Source organism: Schistocerca piceifrons, chromosome 8, assembly GCF_021461385.2.
Source record: "Schistocerca piceifrons isolate TAMUIC-IGC-003096 chromosome 8, iqSchPice1.1, whole genome shotgun sequence".
NCBI lineage: Eukaryota > Metazoa > Arthropoda > Insecta > Orthoptera > Acrididae > Schistocerca > Schistocerca piceifrons.
Window position 1 is genome coordinate 11,148,555 of NC_060145.1, and position 22,231 is coordinate 11,170,785.

General features: G+C 44.3%; 1 protein-coding gene across 1 annotated transcript in view; it reads right to left on the bottom strand.

Moving 5' to 3' along the window:
* LOC124711488 (histone-lysine N-methyltransferase PR-Set7) overlaps nt 1–22,231 on the bottom strand; it is a 53,196-nt gene that overhangs the window by 24,115 nt on the left and 6,850 nt on the right. The window contains exon 3 of the mRNA XM_047241597.1: nt 9,248–9,392. Within this exon, the coding sequence (XP_047097553.1) occupies nt 9,248–9,392 (145 nt within the window). The remainder of the gene's footprint in view (nt 1–9,247; nt 9,393–22,231) is intronic.

Below are 22,231 nucleotides of genomic sequence, written 5' to 3' on the forward strand. Positions count from 1 at the left end.
GTTGATATTTTAAGAATGAACTTCTTGTTAAATGCTTCTTCTGTTTTTACAGTTTTGTCCCCAGGAATCTGATATATTCTTCCTGTTGGTGTTATTGGGTTTACCACACAAAGAATATCATTTATAGATAACCACAGAATATCTGGTTTTACAGGGTATGCAGAAGACACTGACAGGCCTGTTGGGTGAAGGAAAGCAACTTTAATTTTATCAAGATCTTTGTCTTGTGTTAAAATATAACCTAACCACCATTTCATGCTATAAACAGCAACATATCCATGAATGTCTTTCAAAGCTAATCTTTCTGGACATTTTGTAACTGTTTCAACAGTTGATTCTGTTTTGTCTTAAAAAGTCTTTACCAATATTTTTGATGTGCTTGACACAATAGGTACAAAAGCATGTAACTTCTGTGTCCCTTCGATGGAAACAACTGACTAAAGCACTTCTCCAGAAATCTCTCAATGTGTAATTCTCGGAGAAGTCACACATAACAACACATTCACCCTCATTCAAGTTTTCCTTGACTTCATTTAGAAAACAGCCTTGCTGCTTTGTTAGAAAATCATGGAGTACTAGTGTACTCAGTTTTTCAGAAAATAATTCAATGTCCTCTGATGAGGTCTTCTGCATTATTTGTAATTTGCATCTGTCCACTGAATCCCAGTGTCAAAAAGTGATATTTTCAACCACATTATCATCAAATGCACTTTGCAGTGTTCTTTTTATTGGGCCACTTCCTGGCCAAGAACTACAGTTTCTCATGATGCAGTGGAATGATGCTCAGTTGTTGAGCACTTTTGCCAAACAGTGTTTATAAGATGGCAATTCTCCACTGTTTTAAGATACCAAGTTTAGCATTTTCCAGCATTACTTTGAAGTTTTGATGTAGCGTGCAAAAAACTACTGTGTGCCACAACAACCAGCTTAAATGCAGTGTTTCGAGCACAGTTCTGTAAATTTAGAAAACACTACCTTCATTGCTGAAAAATATGTCATAGGACCGTTGCTATTCACAATATACATAAATGACCTTGTGGATGACATCGGAAGTTCACTGAGGCTTTTTGCAGATGATGCTGTGGTGTATCGAGAGGTTGTAACAATGGAAAATTGTACTGAAATGCAGGAGGATCTGCAGTGAATTGACACATGGTGCAGGGAATTGCAATTGAATCTCAATGTAGACAAGTGTAATGCGCTGCGAATACATAGAAAGATAGATCCCTTATCATTTAGCTACAAAATAGCAGGTCAGCAACTGGAAGCAGTTAATTCCATAAATTATCTGGGAGTACGCATTAGGAGTGATTTAAAATGGAATGATCATATAAAGTTGATCGTCGGTAAAGCCGATGCCAGACTGAGATTCATTGGAAGAATCCTAAGGAAATGCAATCCGAAAACAAAGGAAGTAGGTTACAGTACACTTGTTCGCCCATTGCTTGAATACTGCTCAGCAGTGTGGGATCCGTACCAGATAGGGTTGATAGAAGAGATAGAGAAGATCCAACGGAGAGCAGCGCGCTTCGTTACAGGATCATTTAGTAATCGCGAAAGCGTTACGGAGATGATAGATAAACTCTAGTGGAAGACTCTGCAGGAGAGACGCTCAGTAGCTCGGTACGGGCTTTTGTTAAAGTTTCAAGAACATACCTTCACCGAGGAGTCAAGCAGTATATTGCTCCCTCCTACGTATATCTCGCGAAGATACCATGAGGATAAAATCAGAGAGATTAGAGCCCACACAGAAGCATACCGACAATCCTTCTTTCCACGAACAATACGAGACTGGAATAGAAGGGAGAACCGATTGAGGTACTCAGGGTACCCTCCGCCAGACACCGTCAGGTGGCTTGCGGAGTATGGATGTAGATTTAGAAACTTTTATATGCTTCTTTTAAACTGCACAAAATAAGTCTTCTACGTATTACTGTTCTACCCCCATCTTCCTCCTTCACAGTTACACAGTCTTTCGTTCCTGACATTACTCTGTTTATTTCACCAACTTCATAAAAATAATTGTGTACTGTTTGCACAACTTTTTGTGACAAATTCTTTCCCGGTTTTTGATCAGGAGTTTCTAATATACCTCTTTCCTTCAAAAGCCTTTTGGCCTGATGTCCCATGTAGTTGGGAACACTGAATTCACACACTATCATTTCTAATACTCCAAGATTCAGGCAAACAGGTTAGTAAAATTACTTTCTTTTTCCCACTACTTGAACAAAAACTAGCTTTCTGGTTACCTATTACAGATTGTTACAATGACTCATTCATTTTCTGAGGAATCCTCTACTTCAGCAAATAATTTTTTTAAGTGCTTACTCAGTGGTTTTTAACTTATTGGGGGAATACTGTTCCATCTGAAGCTTTGTATTATGTACAGGGGAATCTCCTAATTCCTGAAGAGATGTATTTAGTGTTCCCAGAAGAGCTGAAGGTGGAGGAACGTAGCTTGTTTCATCATCATCCGAAGATTTTCTACAATCTTTTTTTAAACATATTTTTCAATGAACGAATCTGCTTCCTACAATTATTTCAAATTTTTGATATCTCTAGGACATTAGGAAACACCACACACCCATTGAGGCACATTTCTTAGTCCGTTTTATGTTTTTGACTGAATGATTCTGTTTTTAAAAGGATTGCAAGAGTGTAGTTCCCAATATCTTTCTTCTTGAGCCATTGTATAATACTTTTTATTAAAAATGAAATTCCTCCAGCTGTACTTACGATTTTATATCTACTTCGCAACTAGTTTCGATGTTGCATCAACGCCATCTTCAGGCCTGCACACTTTGATGAAATCAGTTGTGTGCACCTCAGTCTAGGAGTCTGTCATCCATGTGGAGCACGTGTTGGTCTCACCGCGGAAACTAGTAGCGAAGTAAATATAAAATCTTAAGTACAGCTGGAGGAATTTTGTTTTTAATAAAAATTATACCAGTTGTGACCCAGGTTCATCCAGTTTAAATACGGATGTACGAAGATTGTATAATACCATCCGAAATTAAAATTTATAAATGTTTCTATGCAGAACACTAAAAATAAATACTGAAATGATAAGAAATGACTTAGAAAATAATTCTGTTCACTAACCAATGTCTTACAAAATATTAACTAACCTGTATCAGCACATTAATCAGCAAAAACATTCACATCGACCTGCCACTAATTTGGCACAAATACTTATAGGTTTAAAGCAACTGAATCATAACAGTTCCAGACTCACAGTTAAAATGGCTTGACCTTGAACTGATGAAGCAGGGTCTGGACAGCTATAATAATAGCTTCTTGGAATCAACAATTGGAATTTCTATCCCAGTTTGTTCTTTTTTACATATAGTAATCAAATCTTAATAATTACAGTTCCTGATTACAATTGTGATACAAAATTTAGTTTTAGTACTTCTGATGAAATAATCACTCATCACAGTCACTAGTAACATCATAAATATATTACAGTGAACGTGAATATAATAGAGGGAAACATTCCACGCAGGAAAAATATATCTAAAAACAAAGATGATGTGACTTACCATACGAAAGCGCTGGCAGGTCGATAGACACACAAACAAACACAATCATACACACAAAATTCTAGCTTTCGCAACCAACGGTTGCTTCATCAGGAAAGAGGGAAGGAGAGGGAAAGACGAAATGATGTGGGTTTTAAGGGAGAGGATAAGGAGTCATTCCAATCCTGGGAGCGGAAAGACTTACCTTAGGGTGAAAGAAGGACAGGTATACACTCGCACAAACACCCATATCCAACCACACATACACAGACACAAGCAGACATTTGTAAAGGCAAAGAGATTTGGCAGAGATGTCAGTCTAGGCAGAAGTACAGGGGCAAAGATGTTGTTGAAAGACAGGTGAGGTATGAGCGGCGGCAACTTGAAATTAGCGGAGGTTGAGGCCTGGCGGATAACGAGAAGAGAGGATATACTGAAGGGCAAGTTCCCATCTCCGGAGTCCTGACAGGTTGGTGTTAGTGGGAAGTATCCAGATAACCCGGACGGTGTAACACTGTGCCAAGATGTGCTGGCCGTGCACCGAGGCATGTTTAGCCACAGGGTGATCCTCATTACCAACAAACACTGTCTGCCTGTGTCCATTCATGCGAATGGACAGTTTGTTGCTGGTCATTCCCACATAGAAAGCTTCACAGTGTAGGCAGGTCAGTTGGTAAATCACGTGGGTGCTTTCACACGTGGCTCTGCCTTTGATCGTGTACAACTTAAATCCCACATCCTTTCGTCTTTCCCTCTCCTTCCCTCTTTCCTGATGAAGCAACCGTTGGTTGCGAAAGCTAGAATTTTGCGTGTATGATTGTGTTTGTTTGTGTGTCTATCGACCTGCCAGAGCTTTCGTATGGTAAGTCACATCATCTTTGTTTTTAGATATATTTTTCCTGCGTGGAATGTTTCCCTCTATTATATTCATATCATTAATTTGAACCCAACAATTACGTTCGTTATTGTCATTGTTGCATTTCGAAATGTTTTCTGTTGTCTTATTTTCTCTTTCTGTTTTTGCCAGTAGGTTCACTTTGTATTCACCTTCTCCTTTTTACCGTAATCTACTTTACAATTTTAACTCGCCTATATATACTCAATAATATGTCACCCACTTCCTAACCATAACCAAAAAAATTTTTTTTCCGCTTTCAACACTACCGCTGCTATAAAATCCACCGTTTCTAGTTCACAAACAGTTCCTTTCACCTATTAAACAACCATTTCAACTAGTTCTAATAACTTTCGCTTTATTTCCATTTTCGTTTTTCCCACATCATTGATCATTTTTAGCCGCTTCCCACAGGTTTTAACGTCATTATTTCTTCGTCAGACAATTGTTAGCCTCATTCTCATAATCTGCCACCACAAAACCACTCCTTTTAATACATTTAAACGTAGTTTTTTCGAAATTTTCCCGAATTTCTCCACCCTTTAACGTGTTTTGGCGGCAACACAACCACCTAACCTTTATGTACATCGTTGTCTACCAACCCAAGTTCACCACAGGATCAACACAGCCCAGCTATAACCAACACTTTTTCGCCTTTTTTTCACATCCTATCTCCAGTTGCTTTCTAGTTCACCTTTATCTCTCCCCATGTATTTTTATTTTCATTTTCATTTCAGCCTCATGTTACACTTTCCACCTTCTAATACCATGTCACCCTCACAACACCCCCACAATAACCCCATTACGTTTTATTTACATTCCCTCCGCAAACATGCCTTCGCCCTAGCCAGATTACACTCCCATATTTTATTTTCTCAGGCTTGTCTGACATTTGGCATTACCCTCAAAGGCCTCACACTTAAAGTTCCCATCTCTGACTGCAACCCTTCTTTCCATCAGTCCCTATACCAGTTCCAAATTCAACAATCCATTGCCCTCACCCACCTAATCCTTCACCTACACATCAACTCAGCCAATGAACACACTCGTCAACTCCTATCCTTAATAAAAGTCCTCAATCTTTCCTCTCCCACATCCACACCGGCTGTTCAGAGCATCCTACTACAGGCCAACCACAAATTAGAACAGCATGCCACCCTCCGCCTCAAAAACTATCCAATCTCCTGGTTTCCCACCTCCGGAAAGGCAACTCACTCACCCTTCACAACCTTTCCAGCAAACCTCAACCTCCTCTCATTGCACACAAACCCGGTCTCTCCCATCTACTCAATCTCCCACTTCCAGCTCCACTGCCTCCAAAACCTCAAAATTCCAATCAACACAATCTGGAACCACAACACCCCAATTCAGTAGTTAACCTTTCCTCCAAACCTCTCTCCCAATCCGAAACCTCTGTCCTATCCAAAGGCCTCACCTTCAGCCCCACTCCCAGATTCAACCAAACAGCCCTCGTCAAAGATTTACTGTCCTACACTCGTACTCTCTGCTGGAAATATCACTTTGCCACGAAGAAAAATGATCCTAATCCTACTCCTAATGATCCAACTCCCCAAGACACCATCCAAATTGAACCCTGCCTGGAACAGTTCCGTCCTCCGTCACAGCGGGACCCACCTCCTCTTCCTCAAACTCACCCTCTCCAAACCTTCCAGAGAATTTCTGACTTCCAGCCTTGCTTCTCAATCCTCCTTAAAAAACCTTAATCCTACTCCCAACATCACCACTGCTGAAGCCCAAGCTATCCGTGATCTGAAGGCTGACCGATCCATCGTCATTTTTCTGGCGGACAAGGGTTCCATGACCGTGTTACTTGATCGTCGGGAGTATGTGGCTGAGGGACTGCGTCAGCTTTCAGACAGCACCACATACAAAGGTTGGCAAGGAAATCCCATTCCTGATGTCCAGGCGGAGCTTCAAGGAATCCTCAGAACCTTAGGCCCCCTACAAAACCTTTCACCTGACTCCATCAAGCTCCTGACCCCACCGACACCCTGCACCACTACCTTCTACCTAAAATTCACAAACCCAATCATCCCGGCCGCCCCATTGTAGCTGGTTACCAAGCCCCCACAGAACGTATCTCTGCATATGTAGATCAACACCTTCAACCCATTACATGCAGTCTCCCATCCTTCATCAAAGACACCAACCACTTTCTCGAACACCTGGAATCCTTACCCAATCTGTTACCCCCAGAAACCATCCCTGTAACCATTGATGCCACTTCCTTATACACAAATATTCTGCACATTCAGGGCCTCGCTGCGATGGAGCACTTCCTTTCATGCCGATCACCTGCCACCCTACCTAAAATCTCTTTCCTCACTATCTTAGCCAGCTTCATCCTGACCCACAACTTCTTCACTTTTGAAGGCCAGACATACCAACAATTAAAGGGAACAGCCATTGGTACCAGGATGGCTCCCTCGTACGCCAACCTATTCATGGGTCGCTTAGAGAAAGCCTTCTTGGTTACCCAGGCCTGCCAACCCAAAGTTTGGTACAGATTTATTGATGACATCTTCATGATCCGGACTCACAGTGAAGAAGAACTCCAGAATTTCCTCTCCAACCTCAACTCCTTTGGTTCCATCAGATTCACCTGGTCCTACTCCAAATCCCATGCCACTTTCCTTGACGTTGACCTCCATCTGTCCAATGGCCAGCTTCACACGTCCGTCCACATCAAACTCACCAACAAACAACAGTACCACCATTACGACAGCTGCCACCCATTCCACATCATCAAACGGTCCCTTCCCTACAGCCTAGGTCTTCGTGGCAAACGAATCTGCTCCAGTCCGGAATCCCTGAACCATTACACCAACAACCTGATAACAGCTTTCGCATCCTGCAACTACCCTCCCGACCTGGTACAGACGCAAATAACCAGAGCCACTTCCTCATCCCCTCAAACCCAGAACCTCCCACAGAAGAACCACAAAAGTGCCCCACTTGTGACAGGATACTTTCCGGGACTGGATCAGACTCTGAATGTGGCTCCCCAGCAGGGATACGACTTCCTCAAATCCTGCCCTGAAATGAGATCCATCCTTCACGAAATCCTCCCCACTCCACCAAGAGTGTCTTTCCGCCGTCCACCTAACCTTCGTAACCTCTTAGTTCATCCCTATGAAATCCCCAAACCACCTTCCCTACCCTCTGGCTCCTACAATTGTAACTGCCCCCAGTGTAAAACCTGTCCCATGCTCCCACCACCACCTACTCCAGTCCTGTAACCCGAAAGGTGTACACGATCAAAGGCAGAGCCACGTGTGAAAGCACCCACGTGATTTACCAACTGACCTGCCTACACTGTGACGCATTCTATGTGGGAATGACCAGCAACAAACTGTCCATTCGCATGAATGGACACAGGCAGACAGTGTTTGTTGGTAATGAGGATCACCCTGTGGCTAAACATGCCTCGGTGCACGGCCAGCACATCTTGGCACAGTGTTACACCGTCCGGGTTATCTGGATACTTCCCACTAACACCAACCTGTCAGGACTCCGGAGATGGGAACTTGCCCTTCAGTATATCCTCTCTTCTCGTTATCCGCCAGGCCTCAACCTCTGCTAATTTCAAGTTGCCGCCGCTCATACCTCACCTGTCTTTCAACAACATCTTTGCCCCTGTACTTCTGCCTCGACTGACATCTCTGCCGAATCTCTTTGCCTTTACAAATGTTTGCTTGTGTCTGTGTATGTGTGGTTGGATATGGGTGTTTGTGCGAGTGTATACCTGTCCTTCTTTCCCCCTAAGGTAAGTCTTTCCGCTCCCGGGATTGGAATGACTCCTTACCCTCTCCCTTAAAACCCACATCCTTTCATCTTTCCCTCTCCTTCCCTCTTTCCTGATGAAGCAACCGTTGGTTGCGAAAGCTAGAATTTTGTGTGTATGATTGTGTTTGTTTGTGTGTCTATCGAACTGCCAGCGCTTTCGTATGGTAAGTCACATCATCTTTGTTTTTACAGTGGAAGTGTGAATTTATATACTGAAAAGTTATGTATATGTCCATTTAAATCTACAAAAACATATATTTCTTAGCGAAATGTTAATTTTTGAAATTTTATAAAGGTGTGAACCCATGACAGACCCAGTTTCATACTTAGGGAATTCGTTAACAATAATGTTTTTTGAAAATTTTGGAAGATGCGCTTCTTGAGAAGTTAAAAATTTTGAGTTTCATTTAAATTAAAAACAATTCATCTCGATGATGCAAAATGACACTTCTCCCACCATTTTAGTTTAATTTGGAGAGTTGCCATAGCAATTTCAAATTATGGTGGTACAGTGTTTTTTGGTGATTTTTGACAACTCCACACTGCCATATTTTCAATGTGGATCAACGAATTTTAATAAAATTGGGTACTTCTCTTAATCTATATGAGGCTTGCTTTGTGCCAAGTTTCATGAAAATCTGAGAAGGTGAGTTTACATTCAAGTTAAAAGTGTGTTGATCTGACACGGAATGACCCTAAGGCAACTACTTAAAACATCGAAATGTGGGTACATCTGCTGAATCAAAGGGACTGCTGCTGCTGCTGCTGCAATCAAAGACAAATAAGAAGATTAGCAATCCACACAGTATGAGGCAGCACACAGTTCCCAAACAGTTTCGGACTTTGCAACCACAGAACAACCAGTTGACAAACTGTTGGCGCCTACCAGTGATTCACTGCTCTGACAAACTCACCCACAGTATAGTGAATGCAAAGTACGGCCACTTGTTCCATCACCAGCAAGTGTACTGCTTTGTAGAGCAAAATGCACTTTGGAAGTTCAAAAAGGTAAAACAGTACATACCTTCGCCTCGATTTGGTTGCTTTCTTTGGAGTAGCAGTAATTTGCAGCAGAGATAGTGCACTCGCTGGAGACAGTGGTGTTTTGTTTTCTGTAAAGTGTGCCTTTTGAGGTGTCAGAAGAGAATTATTTTCATCAGAATCAGTGCCTGAAACACAAGCAAGTTTATTGTTATGTTACAAATCTTTTCACCTTTTTGACATAAAAAACCACACTGGAACTATGATAAACTGGACATTAAGGGTATATCAAGGCATATCCAAACTTCCTATCATCATCTCTAAATGTGAACAACTCTAATTCTTTATAACTGCCTTTTACAATCTCACTTTTAAACGTGCATAACCTTACACAAGATTTAGTTTAAATCATAACAGGTACATTGCTGTGACCTGTGATGCATACACTGTGACACAGTGGTTAGCATCACTGGCTGGCAGGCTGAGGGTCACCAGTTGGAATCCCACCACCACCAATTATTTGTTATTTAGTAATTATCATTTCTGAAAGATTCTAAATATTTCCATGTTTGTAACACTAGTGTACTCTGAAATAGTTGATGCTTCTATAAAAAGCATCATGTTCAGTCCAGGACTTCAGTTCTGTTCTGACTGGGTGCACTGCTCATAAAAATGTGCTTTCAGTGCTAATTGTATGTGTTGTTGACAACACCACTTCTGGATGTGGACTTGATTGCGATTACAATGCGACACTGTTTGCTGGAGATCCTGTGCACTTTGAACCACCTACATCATTGTGGCAATGTAAAAGCTGCAGCCTATAAGGAGAGGAACCGGAATACAAGCAGTACATCATTTCCACTGTCATTTATATTCAGGTGATGAATGGCTTGCAAATCACGAGTAAGTCAGAAGCAACATACAGCAGGCATCAGTGTTTTCTGGACATGTTTGTCAAGACCTGACAAAATGACTGAAAGGACTTGACTGAATTACCAAATACAATACATGGTGGTTACTGTTGTGGTCTTCATTCCTGAAACTGGTTTGATGCAGCTCTCCATGCTAATCTATCCTGTGCAAGCTTCTTCATCTCCCAGTACCTACTGCAGCCTACATCCTTCTGAATCTGTTTAGTGTATTCATCTCTTGGTCTCCCTCTACGATTTTCACCCTCCACGCTGCCCTCCAGTACTAAATTTGTGATTCCTTTATGCCTCAGAACATGTCCTACCAACCGATCCCTTCTTCTAGCCAAGTTGTACCACAAACGCCTCTTCTCCCCAATTCTATTCAATACCTCCTCATTAGTTATGCGACCTACCCATCTACTCTTACAATACATGGTATGACATGACATCTCTGGCAAATGTGTACTTGGACTGCACAGCCTAGCACAGATTCGAAAACAATGAAAAGAACCTCAATAACTGGGACAAATTCCAGACTGAACTGTAGAAAACATTTGGTGACAATCAGTAGCAAGTCTGCCTAGTGGAGGAACAATTTACGAAGAGGTTCTAACATCATGGGGATATGACACAGTCCTACAAACAGAATGTTTCGGCCCTATGTCGCACTGCAAATCTGAATGTGACAGAAGCTGACAAAATCTTACACTAGATAGAGTTGCAGAAGACATGTACCGAGCTCTCCTTGTAACCGTTGTCACAACAGAAGAATTCATCAAATAAGGCCAGTACAGCAAAGAAATTCAACGGAAACATTTGGATGAAAGAGGTACAATTTACTCCCGAGTGTGATCCCTATGGGGTTTTTGGAGACACCACGACCTTGTTTCTCTAACAGGTGAGGTAGTACGAGAAAAGATACAGCAGTCTATGGCAGTGAGGACTGTCCAACCAAGTAAGCAAGAGACACTAGCCATGAATGTTGACCTCATACATCAGCAGGCAATAGATAACAGCAAATGTTGAAGATAAGGTTCATCGATTTTCAGCATATTTCTTGATCACCAGTTGAATGCATCAACAAAAATGGACTCAGCCAATTAGACTGATGCCACAGCCATCAAATGACAGCTCACAATTCGACCGACACAGGTACAACAACCAACTCACCCACCGAGTATAGTGCCCCGCAAAGGAACAGGTACCTGGAAGACAGAGGACAATGTGCCAGTACATTCCCACTGTTGATGCCCTGGGCACACACTTCTACAGAGGAAGAAGTTGACTTTATGACAGCTATTATGCCACAAGATGTCATCCATAACAAAAGTCCTATTTATACCATTCACCTGATTGATGATTACAATCAACCTGAGGGACAAGCCCATTGTTGTGTACTGGACAAGGTTGCTCCCCAACATGCCCCTTCTGATGTAATGTCGAATGCTTGTTGTCGACAGCCCAAGAAGACTACATTCCGCGATACAAAAGGGATTGTACTGGAGGTCGAAAATGGGAAATATGTGCAGTCGACAGAAAACTGTGTTGCAAGAGTAATTATCAATGACAGGACACGGCCCTCCAAAGTTGTCATTTTAACAGAATGCAGTCATCACGTTCTGCAGATGGAACTTCTTGCAAGCATTGCAAGCAGTCATATATTGTGCAAGATCAGCATTCCAAACTGACAAAGCTATTCCAACAATCACACATAAAAAAACTGCTCTGGGTGGCTGTTTGCCTCTAAAGAAAATGTTATCCCACCATCATAACTGAGTCAAGTTCCAGTTGCCAGTAGAGATGCTCAGTTAAATTGTGAAACCTTTGCTGATTGCAAAAACCTATTCATGCTCAAAAAAGAAATCTACATACCAGCAATTACCAAAGCACTGCATGTTACCAAGGAGAACTTTGGATCACGAACTGTCGTGAGCGGCCACAATTCATTCCTTGACGTATGTGCAACTGTACAACCTAACCAGTCCAGGAAGGGCAGCATAGTGGCATCGACACAGAATTGTGCACTGTTATCACTACACAACATACAGTGGAGGAAGCTGCTATCGAACTTTCAATAGTATCTGACCCAACACTGGGATCGACATTGGAGTTCACCCACCAATTAGCCAGTGTTCATATGGGGTGTTGCTGGCTGAACAATACATAATTTGGGAGGAAATGGAGAAGATATTGACGGTTACATGACTGAATCTTTGAACAGTCACTGGTTCTACCCTCTGGTCCTTGTGAAAAAGAAGGACAGCACATGGCATTTCTGTGTCAACTACCGGCAAGTTAACAAAATAACAAAGAAAGAAGTCTACCCACTGCTGTGCTTCTCGATGACACGCTAGGCTGCTCGAAAGGAGAGAACTGTTTCAACTACAGCAGAGACGCAGTAAGGCTACTGGCAACTCAAGATTGATATGGTCAACCCAGCAAAAGATGGCCTCTCGCGTTCAAAGTTACGCTGTTTGGACTAAGTAACACTCCAGCCACCTTCGAATGTATTACGGACAATCTGCCTTGACACCTGAAACATATGCTATCTACATGACAATGATGAGGCTTTTAAAAATATTTCAAGAACATATAAGCCATCCAACAATCACCTTCTCCAGGGCGGCATTAAAGAGAAGACATGCCAATACATCACCATGTTGCACTCCGTTTTTAATAGTCAATGTATTGGACACCATTCCTCCTATTCTTACACTACCTTGTGTTTCGCTCATTGTCATTCTCACCAGCCTTACCAACTTTCTCGAGGTTCCTAGTTCATCTAGAGCTTGATATAACTGCTCTCTATTTATGCTATCATAAAAACGAAAAGTACCTGAAACGACAGTACTCACCTTCTCAATATACTCTTCAATCAACTCCACCAATTCCCTCTTAGCAAGGCCTTCCATAACCCTGAAAACACAGTCAGCTTCCCCCCCCCCTCCCCCGCCACACACACACACACACACACACACACACACACACACACACACACACACACACACACACACACACAAACCAACCGGAGAACTACCCCTCCCATACTTCCTCTTCCCAAACCACCACCTCCGGCCCGCCTAACTCACTCTTATACGTAACATACTCAGAACATGCTTCCCTACAAAAAGAAAACCAGCCCAACACCGTTCTATCACTCACTCTCATCCTCATAAAAACTAATCGATAACCTATAACAGAAATAATATGTTAGAAAAACACTCTCTCTGATGGTCAACCTAGATTTCTCGAATCAGGTACTGCGTCTAATGGAGCGCCAGACATTATCACGCTGCCACTGCCGCATGTACCTGTCCCTGGTCCAACACGCCGAAACTCTGTTTGGCCTCATGTCCTCGCAACAAATACAAGGTGGAATCCAAAATATTCGGGACTGGTGCTACCATCTGGAAAGTAGGAGTAGTAGATCTTTGCACCGCTAGGTGGCGAGAGCTGCATATCTGATGAGTCAGTGTGCAGAGTGGCATTCCGCTGGGAGGACGTGCTGCGTGTCCACAATGATTTCCGTAATACTCTGTTTGGTGTGTGGCGATTTTACGATGGACACGCAGACAGAACAGCGCATGTGTATCAAATTCTGTGTGAATCTCAGAAAAAGTGCTATGGAGACCCTTGCAATGATTCAAGAAGTGTTTGGGGCACAGAGCATGAGCTGTCCCAGTGGAAGAGCCCGGACTCTCCAAGACCCAAAAAAGTGAGACAGGTGAAGAGTAAAGTGAAGAGCATGATCATCGTTTCCTTTGATACCAAGGGAGTTGTGCACAAAGAATTCATCCCATCAAACCAAACAGTGAATTCCGCGTACTACTGTGACGTTTTGCGATGGCTCAATGAAAACATGCGGCGACGACGGCCCGAACTTTGGCGTCAAGGGAACTGGCTGCTGCAGCACGACAACACGCCCTGTCACACATCCTTGCACACCAGGACCTTGTTGGCAAAAAACAACATGTCGGTTGTACCCCAGCCATCGTACTCACCACATTTGGCACCATGCAACTTCACACTAATCCCAAAACTGAAACTCAAGTTGAAAGGCCGTCGGTTCGACACTCTAGAGAGGATTCAAGAAGCATTGTTGGTGGTGATAAACACCCTCAAAGAACAAGACTTCCAGAAAACGTTTGACCAGTGGCATGAGCACTGGGGCCAGTGTGTACGTGCAGATGGGAACTACTTCAAGGGTCATGGTGACTATTAGTCCACAGAGATGGTAGCACCAGTCCTGAAAATTTTGGATAGCACCTCGTACGCTTCACAATCTCAGTGATCAATCCAAATAACTGGAGGAATTTAATAACGAATAACATGTCCTCCTCCCGTCTCTGACTGTAACATAGCACTGTTACATTTCATCATCATATCCATAGCTAACAACAGAAGCCACACAATAAATTAAACATCTTGCTGCACAACACACAACAAACCAGTAACACCTAACAAAAATGTCAAACACTTACACAAAAAATATTAATTGGTAACTCACTGAAAAAACTTTCAATCCTTTGTCTCTGACTACAAACACTGCCGATGATTTCACACATCCAACAACAAAGCTCAAATGAACCCAATACAACACATTACACTCAGCATATACACACACACACACCACCAGACTGCACCATCAAACACAACAAGACAACATCTACTACAAACACAACCAAGTCATAAACTTCACACTGTAATGACGTCACAGACCACAAGACTCTTACGTCACGGGTCAAAGCAAACAGGTGGAATAAGACGCTCCCGTTGACCCGCTGATAGGTGGTACTGTAATCTTCAGTTACCCTTAGCACTTTTTCGATAGCTGCACAGGTCATTATAAGAACAAGTTTACTATTTCTAACATCTGCTCCACAATTTCACACTTAGAGTGTCTGAAGAATGATTTTTCTTTGTGCCATTGCGTGGGAAAGGTGTGGCATCAGTGATGTAGACTAACAAAAAGTCATTTGGAACTGGGTTAAGCAACGAAAGGTCACAATCAACAATGTGCAAGAATTTTTAAACTGTGGCAGATCAGCCGTTTCGAAAGTAAACTTTCTCCTTTAGAGAAGACGTCATACGAGTTTTTAAGTATTGGCAGATTTTGTTTTTGAGATTGGTAGACCTGGTAAGTAGTGTAAATCTAGAACAGCCACCAGAAATATAAGTCAGAAATCCGGGTGCCAAGGGATGTGCGAAGACTATTTTATTTCTATCTTGGAATGTAATGTTGTATCATGATATGCTTGATCAAATTGTAACCCATACCACGAAATTGAGGGACAAAAGCTGAGCTACAAAGAAGCTAGATATGTTACAGCAACTGATAAGGAGGAAATATGTGCTCTTATTGAAACTTTATAAGTCTCAGGTACACCACCTGTCCATCAACGATACATTTTCGAAAGACGGACTCAGAATATACAAATGCACCACGAGTGACTCAAGATTTGAAGGCCAGGTCAGGGGAGATTTACTGGATGAGATAAGAAGGAACGGCTGATTGTGGGGGACTGCACCAGACGAAATTTGAAAAACTGAGAGCTTAAAGGCAGAAGACAGGGTAAGATGTAAGACAGAAATCACTACAAAAACATAGTGCACGAGTTAATAAGATTAAAAAAATAAGTGAATTGTATGTAACAGAGCTGGGAGGGGGGACAGCAAAAAATAGACATATTGGAAAATTTAAGATGTAGAAAAGTAAAATGGAGTAAAGAATAGGAGTGGTTACTGTAAATAAATGCTGAGACGGAAGGAATTAATGTAAATTAAGACCAGGTTGATGGTGAGAACCAAGGACATTTTGTTGTGCTAGTCCCCACCTGTGGAGTTCTGAGAAACTGGTGTCCGGGGAAGTACCCAGATGGTGCGTGAGGTGAAACAGGCACTGAGGTCATGTTGTACAGCATGTTCTGCAACAGGACACTGTGTGTTGCCTGCTTACAACCTCTGCCTATGACCATTCATCCTCACTAATAACTGGGTGGTAGTCATGCCTATGTAAAAGGCCGAACAGTGTTTGTATAACAGCTGGTATATGACATGTGTATTTTCACTGGTGGCTGTCCATTTGAGAGTATACGTTTTGCCAGTTACAGGGCTGGTATAGATGGTGGTAGGAGGGTGCATAGGGCTAGTCTTGCTGCGGGGATGGTCACAGGGGTGGGGAGATGAGTGCAGAAGGAGCATAGGGTCTGACAAGGATACTGCGGAGATTGGGAGGGTGATGAAAAGCTACTCTAGGTGTGGTGGACAAAATCTCAGACAGAATGGATCTCATTTCAGGACATGATTTTAGGAAGTCATGGCCTTGTCAAAGTAGCTGATTGATACATTCAAGACCAGGATAATACTGGATGACACGTGGTGTGCCCCGAAGTTGTGTTTTGGAGGGATCATCAATATCAGGATTGGATGTGATGGCCTGGAAAATCTGCTGTTGAACTAGGCTGTTGGATAATTAGGTCTAGTGAAGGCTGAAGTAAGAGAGGTGATATATTGCTGTAAAGAGTGCATCTGAACAAATATGTTTGCCTCATATGCCAAGGCTGTATGGGGGGGGGGGGGGGGGGGAGACACACGTTTGACATGGAAAGGATGGCAACTGTCAACATACAAGTACTGATGTTTGTTATTAGGTTTCATGTGGATGGAAGTGTGTAGAAGGTCTTTGGCAAGGACTTGATTGACATCAAGGAAAGTGGCACGGGATTCAGAATAGTAAATGAGAAATTTAGCTGGGAGAATAATGATGATGATGATTAGTGTTTTAGGGCGCACAACAGCGAGGTTATCAGCGCCCGTTCCCAAAAGTTCAATTCAGAGCCGAATCGTGAGAGAAGTGGTATTGTTCAAATTGCAAGATTGGACACAGCACATCAAAACAGGGAGATAAAACTAAAAATAAAATAGCAGAACAAACAGGGAAAAATAAGTAACGGTAGCTGAGTGACCACTTACAAATAATGGGTGACCAAACCACTGGACAGCACATTAAGACTTCAATCCCAATATTTTGGGAAGAAGGCCAGACATCACACAAAAACGTAAAACTCTAGTGACACTCGCCTCATTATTAGTTAAAAGAGAGGGTAGGTCTGGTGGGAAACTGAAATCTTCCCTCAAACCTGCATATAAAACACACTCAGTTAAAATATGACGTATTGACAACTGTGTCCCACATGTCTGACACGTTGGTGGCTCCTCACGATGTAACAGAAAACCATGTGTCAAAGGACAATGTCCTATTCTAAGCCGGGTAAGGGCTACTTCCTCAGCGCGTCGTAGTCGGAAGGAGGTGAGCCACGGTCGGACAGAATCCTTCACCGCTCGCAACTTATTATCCCTCACGTCCAGCCACTGAGCCTCCCACCAACGCATGACCTTCTGAGTCACGAAAGACATAATGGCCTGCAGGGGGACGGAACAGCGAGCAGGAGGTGGGATGGAGCAAGCCTCCTTGGCAGCCGCATCTGCAAGTTCATTTCCAGGAATCCCTATGTGCCCTGGAACCCAGCAGAAAATCACATCCTTACCCTGCTGTTGCAAGAGCAGGAGTGCGTCCTGCACCTCTTGCACCATCCGATCTGCTGCGTACATTTGTTGAAGAGCATGTAGAGCACTTTGGGAATCGGAGCAGATGATGAATTTCGTGCCAAGATGTCGGCGCATATGCTCTAATGCTTGCAGAATGGCAAACAGTTCTGCATAGTAAACTGAGAACTGCTCTGGGAGCCCTATCCGATGGACAGTATCGGGAAACACAGCAGAGCAGCCCATAAAATCCCCCTGTTTAGAACCATCCGTGTAAACAGTAGTAAAATCGGAATGGCGTTCTAAAATCTCAGTAAGTTTAATTTTAAAAAGGTGGTCCGGGGTACAATACTTCCTGTAAGCAGCCAGATCAAGAAGTAATCTTGGCCTTTGTAGTCACCAGGGAGATCCCCTACTCCATCCCTGGTGGAGGACCTTAATGCCCTCCAGGTGTACCGACTCGAGACTCTCCTTTGCACGGATGCCAAACGGTTTTGTTGCCGCCGGACGGTGGCGGAAGAGACGTGCCAGTGCCGGCTGGGAAAAAGTGTCGGACGTCAATGAAAGAGGAGTGGACTTGGTCCTGTACGCGTGCCGTACCACGAGAAGAAGACGCCGAAAGGACAGCGGAGGCTCTCCCGCCTCGACACACAGACTAGCAACCGGACTCGTGCGATAAGCCCCCGTTGAAAGCCTAATACCCTCATGGTGAATCACATCCAACATTTTGAGGTAGGAAGGTCTTGCAGAGCCATAAGCTTGACATCCGTATTCCAGTCGAGGTCGCACAAAGGCCTTATAAAGTTGGAGCAGACGTGCCCTGTCAGCACCCCAGGATCTATGACTGACGCATCTAAGGAGGTTTAAAGCCTTGAAACAGCGGACCTTTAGATCCTTTAAGTGTGGCAACCATGTGAGCTTCTCATCAAAAATAAGCCCGAGATATTTCACTTTTTCCATAAAGGGGAGAACAGTGTCTCCCAGTTTTAAAACAGGGAGATTAAAAAGAGAACGGGAATGGTTAAAATCTACACAAATGGTCTTCTCCAAAGAGAATTTAAAGCCCGTAGTCTTAGACCATTTCTCCGATCGCACGAGTGTCAGCTGTAATTGGCGTGTAGCAGCTGTGACGGAGGAAGACGCACAGAAAATGGAGAAATCGTCCACAAACAAGGAGAACTGCACGGGCCGTCGTACTGTGGACGCAATACTATTGATGGCAATTGCGAAAGCTGTCACACTGAGGACACTTCCTTGAGGGACACCGTTCTCCTGCTTAAAATGGTCAGACAGGGCATTCCCAACCTTATACGTAAAATATCTGTCTGACAGAAAGGATCGGATGAGTGTGGGTAAACGCCCACGGAAACCCCACTCATAAAGCTGCCGCAAAATGGTATGCCTCCAGGTAGTATCGTACGCCTTCTCCAGGTCGAAGAAAACCCCGATAAGGTGTTGCTTACATAGGAAAGCATCTTGTATCGCTGTTTCGAGTAGGATCAGGTTATCTAGGGTGGAATGATACCTCCTGAATCCACACTGGCAGCGGGTAAGTAAGGATCTAGATTCGAGAACCCACACCAGGCGCCTATTGACCATACGCTCAAATGTCTTTCCGACGCAGCTCGTGAGACTAATGCTACGGTAGCTACTGGGTTCGGTCCGATCCTTCCCGGGTTTTAAAAGCGGAATTAAAATCGATTCTTTCCACGAACTAGGAAAGTCGCCTGTCTTCCAAATTTCATTAAAAAGTTGAAGGAGGACTTCCTTTGACCGCAGATCCAACTGCTGCAGCATGCTATACGATATCAGGTCTGGACCAGGTGCGGTATCCCGAGATATGGACAGGGCAGAGTCCAATTCCCACAAAGAGAAAGGCTGGTTGTATTCCTCAGTGTTCTGTGAACGGAAATCAAAACCAGCCCTCTCCTGTGTACTCCGATAGCGCAGAAATTCTGGGTCCTGGCTAGAATCGGCCGTAATAGTTTGAAAAGATTCTGCCAACGCCCGGGCGATGTCTCTCTGAGATGTTAGGAGACACCCCCTCTCACGTATAGCGGCTAGTGGCGGTCGAGAGTATCGCCTTGAGATCCTCCTAATGGCTTCCCATACTTTGCTTGAAGATGTGGACCTATTGATGGAGTTCAGGAACTCACGCCAAGACCTCCGTTTACTCTCCCTAACGATTTTCCTCGCCCGCGCCCGTGCTATCCGGAAAGTTGTCAGATGCGCAGCAGTGGGGCACCGACGGAATCTCCTCAAAGCCGCCCGCCTGTCTCTGATGGCGGTACGACAGTCGTCATTCCACCAAGGGACAGGCTGCCTCACAGGTGTTCCCTTTGACTTTGGTATGGATACATCAGCGGCATGGTGCATCACCGCCGTAATGTGATCCACCCAATCCTGGACGCCTTCACACCGTTCAAAAACAGCCAACTGCCGGTAGAGCGTCCAGTTTCCCTTCCGGAACAACCATTTCGGCGGCTGTGCGACACGACCCATTTCAACTGGCAGATGGAGCCAGATAGGGTAATGGTCGCTGCCATGAAGGTCGTCGTCGACGACCCACTGAGCAATGTCCGCAAGCACAGGCGAACAAATAGAGAGGTCTATGGCAGAAGATGAACCTGAAGCGGTGCTAAAATGCGTGGCCTGACCTGTGTTCAGCAGTATGACGTCGGAAGTCCTGAGCAACTGCTCAATCATCTGGCCTCTGGGGCAGGTTTCGTTGGAACCCCATAATGCATTATGAGCATTGAAGTCTCCTAAAATGAGAAAGGGACGGGGTAGCTGATCAATGAGCCGTGCGAGGGCTTCACTGTCAATGAGCTCAGCGGGTGGTAAATACAAGGAGCACACTGTAACATGAACCTGGGCCAGGATCCGAGCTGCAACCGCTTGTAGCGTCGTGGTGAAGGTCACAGGTGAGGAGTGGAATGTGTCCTTAATGAACACTGCCACCCCACCCTGAGCCCTATTACCAGTCAGGTCGTCTTTCCTGTACATGTGATATCCCGTAAGTACAGGCATGTCAGTCTCTTTAAAATGTGTCTCTTGCAAAGAGATGCAAATGGGGTTTGCCTGTACTAACAGCCGCAATTCTGCAAGGCGAGGTCTGACTCCATTCAGATTCCACTGAAGTATGGGAGCTATATCAGCGTTTCGGTTTAGATTTCCCCCTGTCTTTGCGCCGCGCTGGTGAGGCACTTGTAGAGCGAGTGGCAGCAGAGGGGCTGCCAGGTTCTGGGGAAGAGGTATCAAAATCCATGACGATGTCCTCCTCATCAGTCAGGGATGCCATGACGACATCCGATGGTGCCTTTGGCAGGTGTGACGTCAAACGCCGTGCCCCTTTCCCTGGTCCCGTTTTCTTTGTGGAAGCTGGGGATGGGGGAAGTGGAGAGGCACTCTGTTTCTGGAGGGCCTTCGAAGGCTTCACTGGAGCTTTCTCTGCAATAGTGGTGGGTGCAGGCGGAGCAGCCTGAATAGCTATATCGTTAGTGGGAGTGCTCTGGCAGGTACAAACACAGGTACAGGTATTGGTGGAGGATACTGCGACGCTGGACATGGTCTGCGTCGAAGCGTCTACTCGCGACGCACGGTTGTGCACCAAGAAGGCATAGGATGTGGCAAAGACAGGGGGTTTTGTAGCCCTATACTCTTTTTTGCCTTCCACATAAGGTAGCCTCTTTGTCACCTTGATCTCCTGAATTTTTCGTTCTTCCGCAAAGACGGGGCAGTCTCTGCTCCAGACGGGATGGCTCCCAGAGCAGTTTATACACAGCGCTGGAGATGTGCAGTTGGTCCCAGCTTCATGAGCTGCCTTGCCACAGATACCGCAGGTTGGTTCACCCCCACAACTCACTGTCGTATGGCCAAATCGCTGACATTTGAAACAGCGCATAGAGTTAGGTATATAAGGCCGAACCCTAAGTCTGAGGAAACCAGCCAGAACGTATTCAGGTAAGACAGGCGAATTGAAAGTCACAATGAAAGTGGCAGATTTCTCAGTGACTCCATTATTTCTATGTGTCCTTTGTTCCACGTCTACAATCCCCTGTGTTGCCCATTCTTGCTTCAGCTCGTCGACATCGATATCCATTAAATCACGGCAGGTGACAATGCCTTTACTGGAATTGAGGGAATTGTGCAACTCGACAGTAATATCATACTCGCCTAACTTGGGTGACTTCCGAAGCAGCTCCACTTGCGATGCCCTAGTAGTCTCAACTAACAGGGTACCATTCCTCAGGCGTTTGATAGATTTCAGTGTACCTGCGAGTACTTCTAAACCTTTATGTATGTAGAAAGGAGACACTTTTTCAAATGAGCCCTCCTTCCTCTTAATCACGATGAAAACATTGTCATTTACGACTCCATGAGCCCTGTTACTCCTTTCCATCTGCATATCTGGAGGACTAGCCTCCCTCATGCGCTTGACTGATTGCGAAGCTGGTGAAGGGAAATACGTGGTTGCCATGTGCGTCCCACGAGCAGCTAGGGAACGAAACGTCAGCCCAGACAGAGCCCCGCATGCCTGGGTAAGCCTTATACAACTGAGGTGCGGCAGG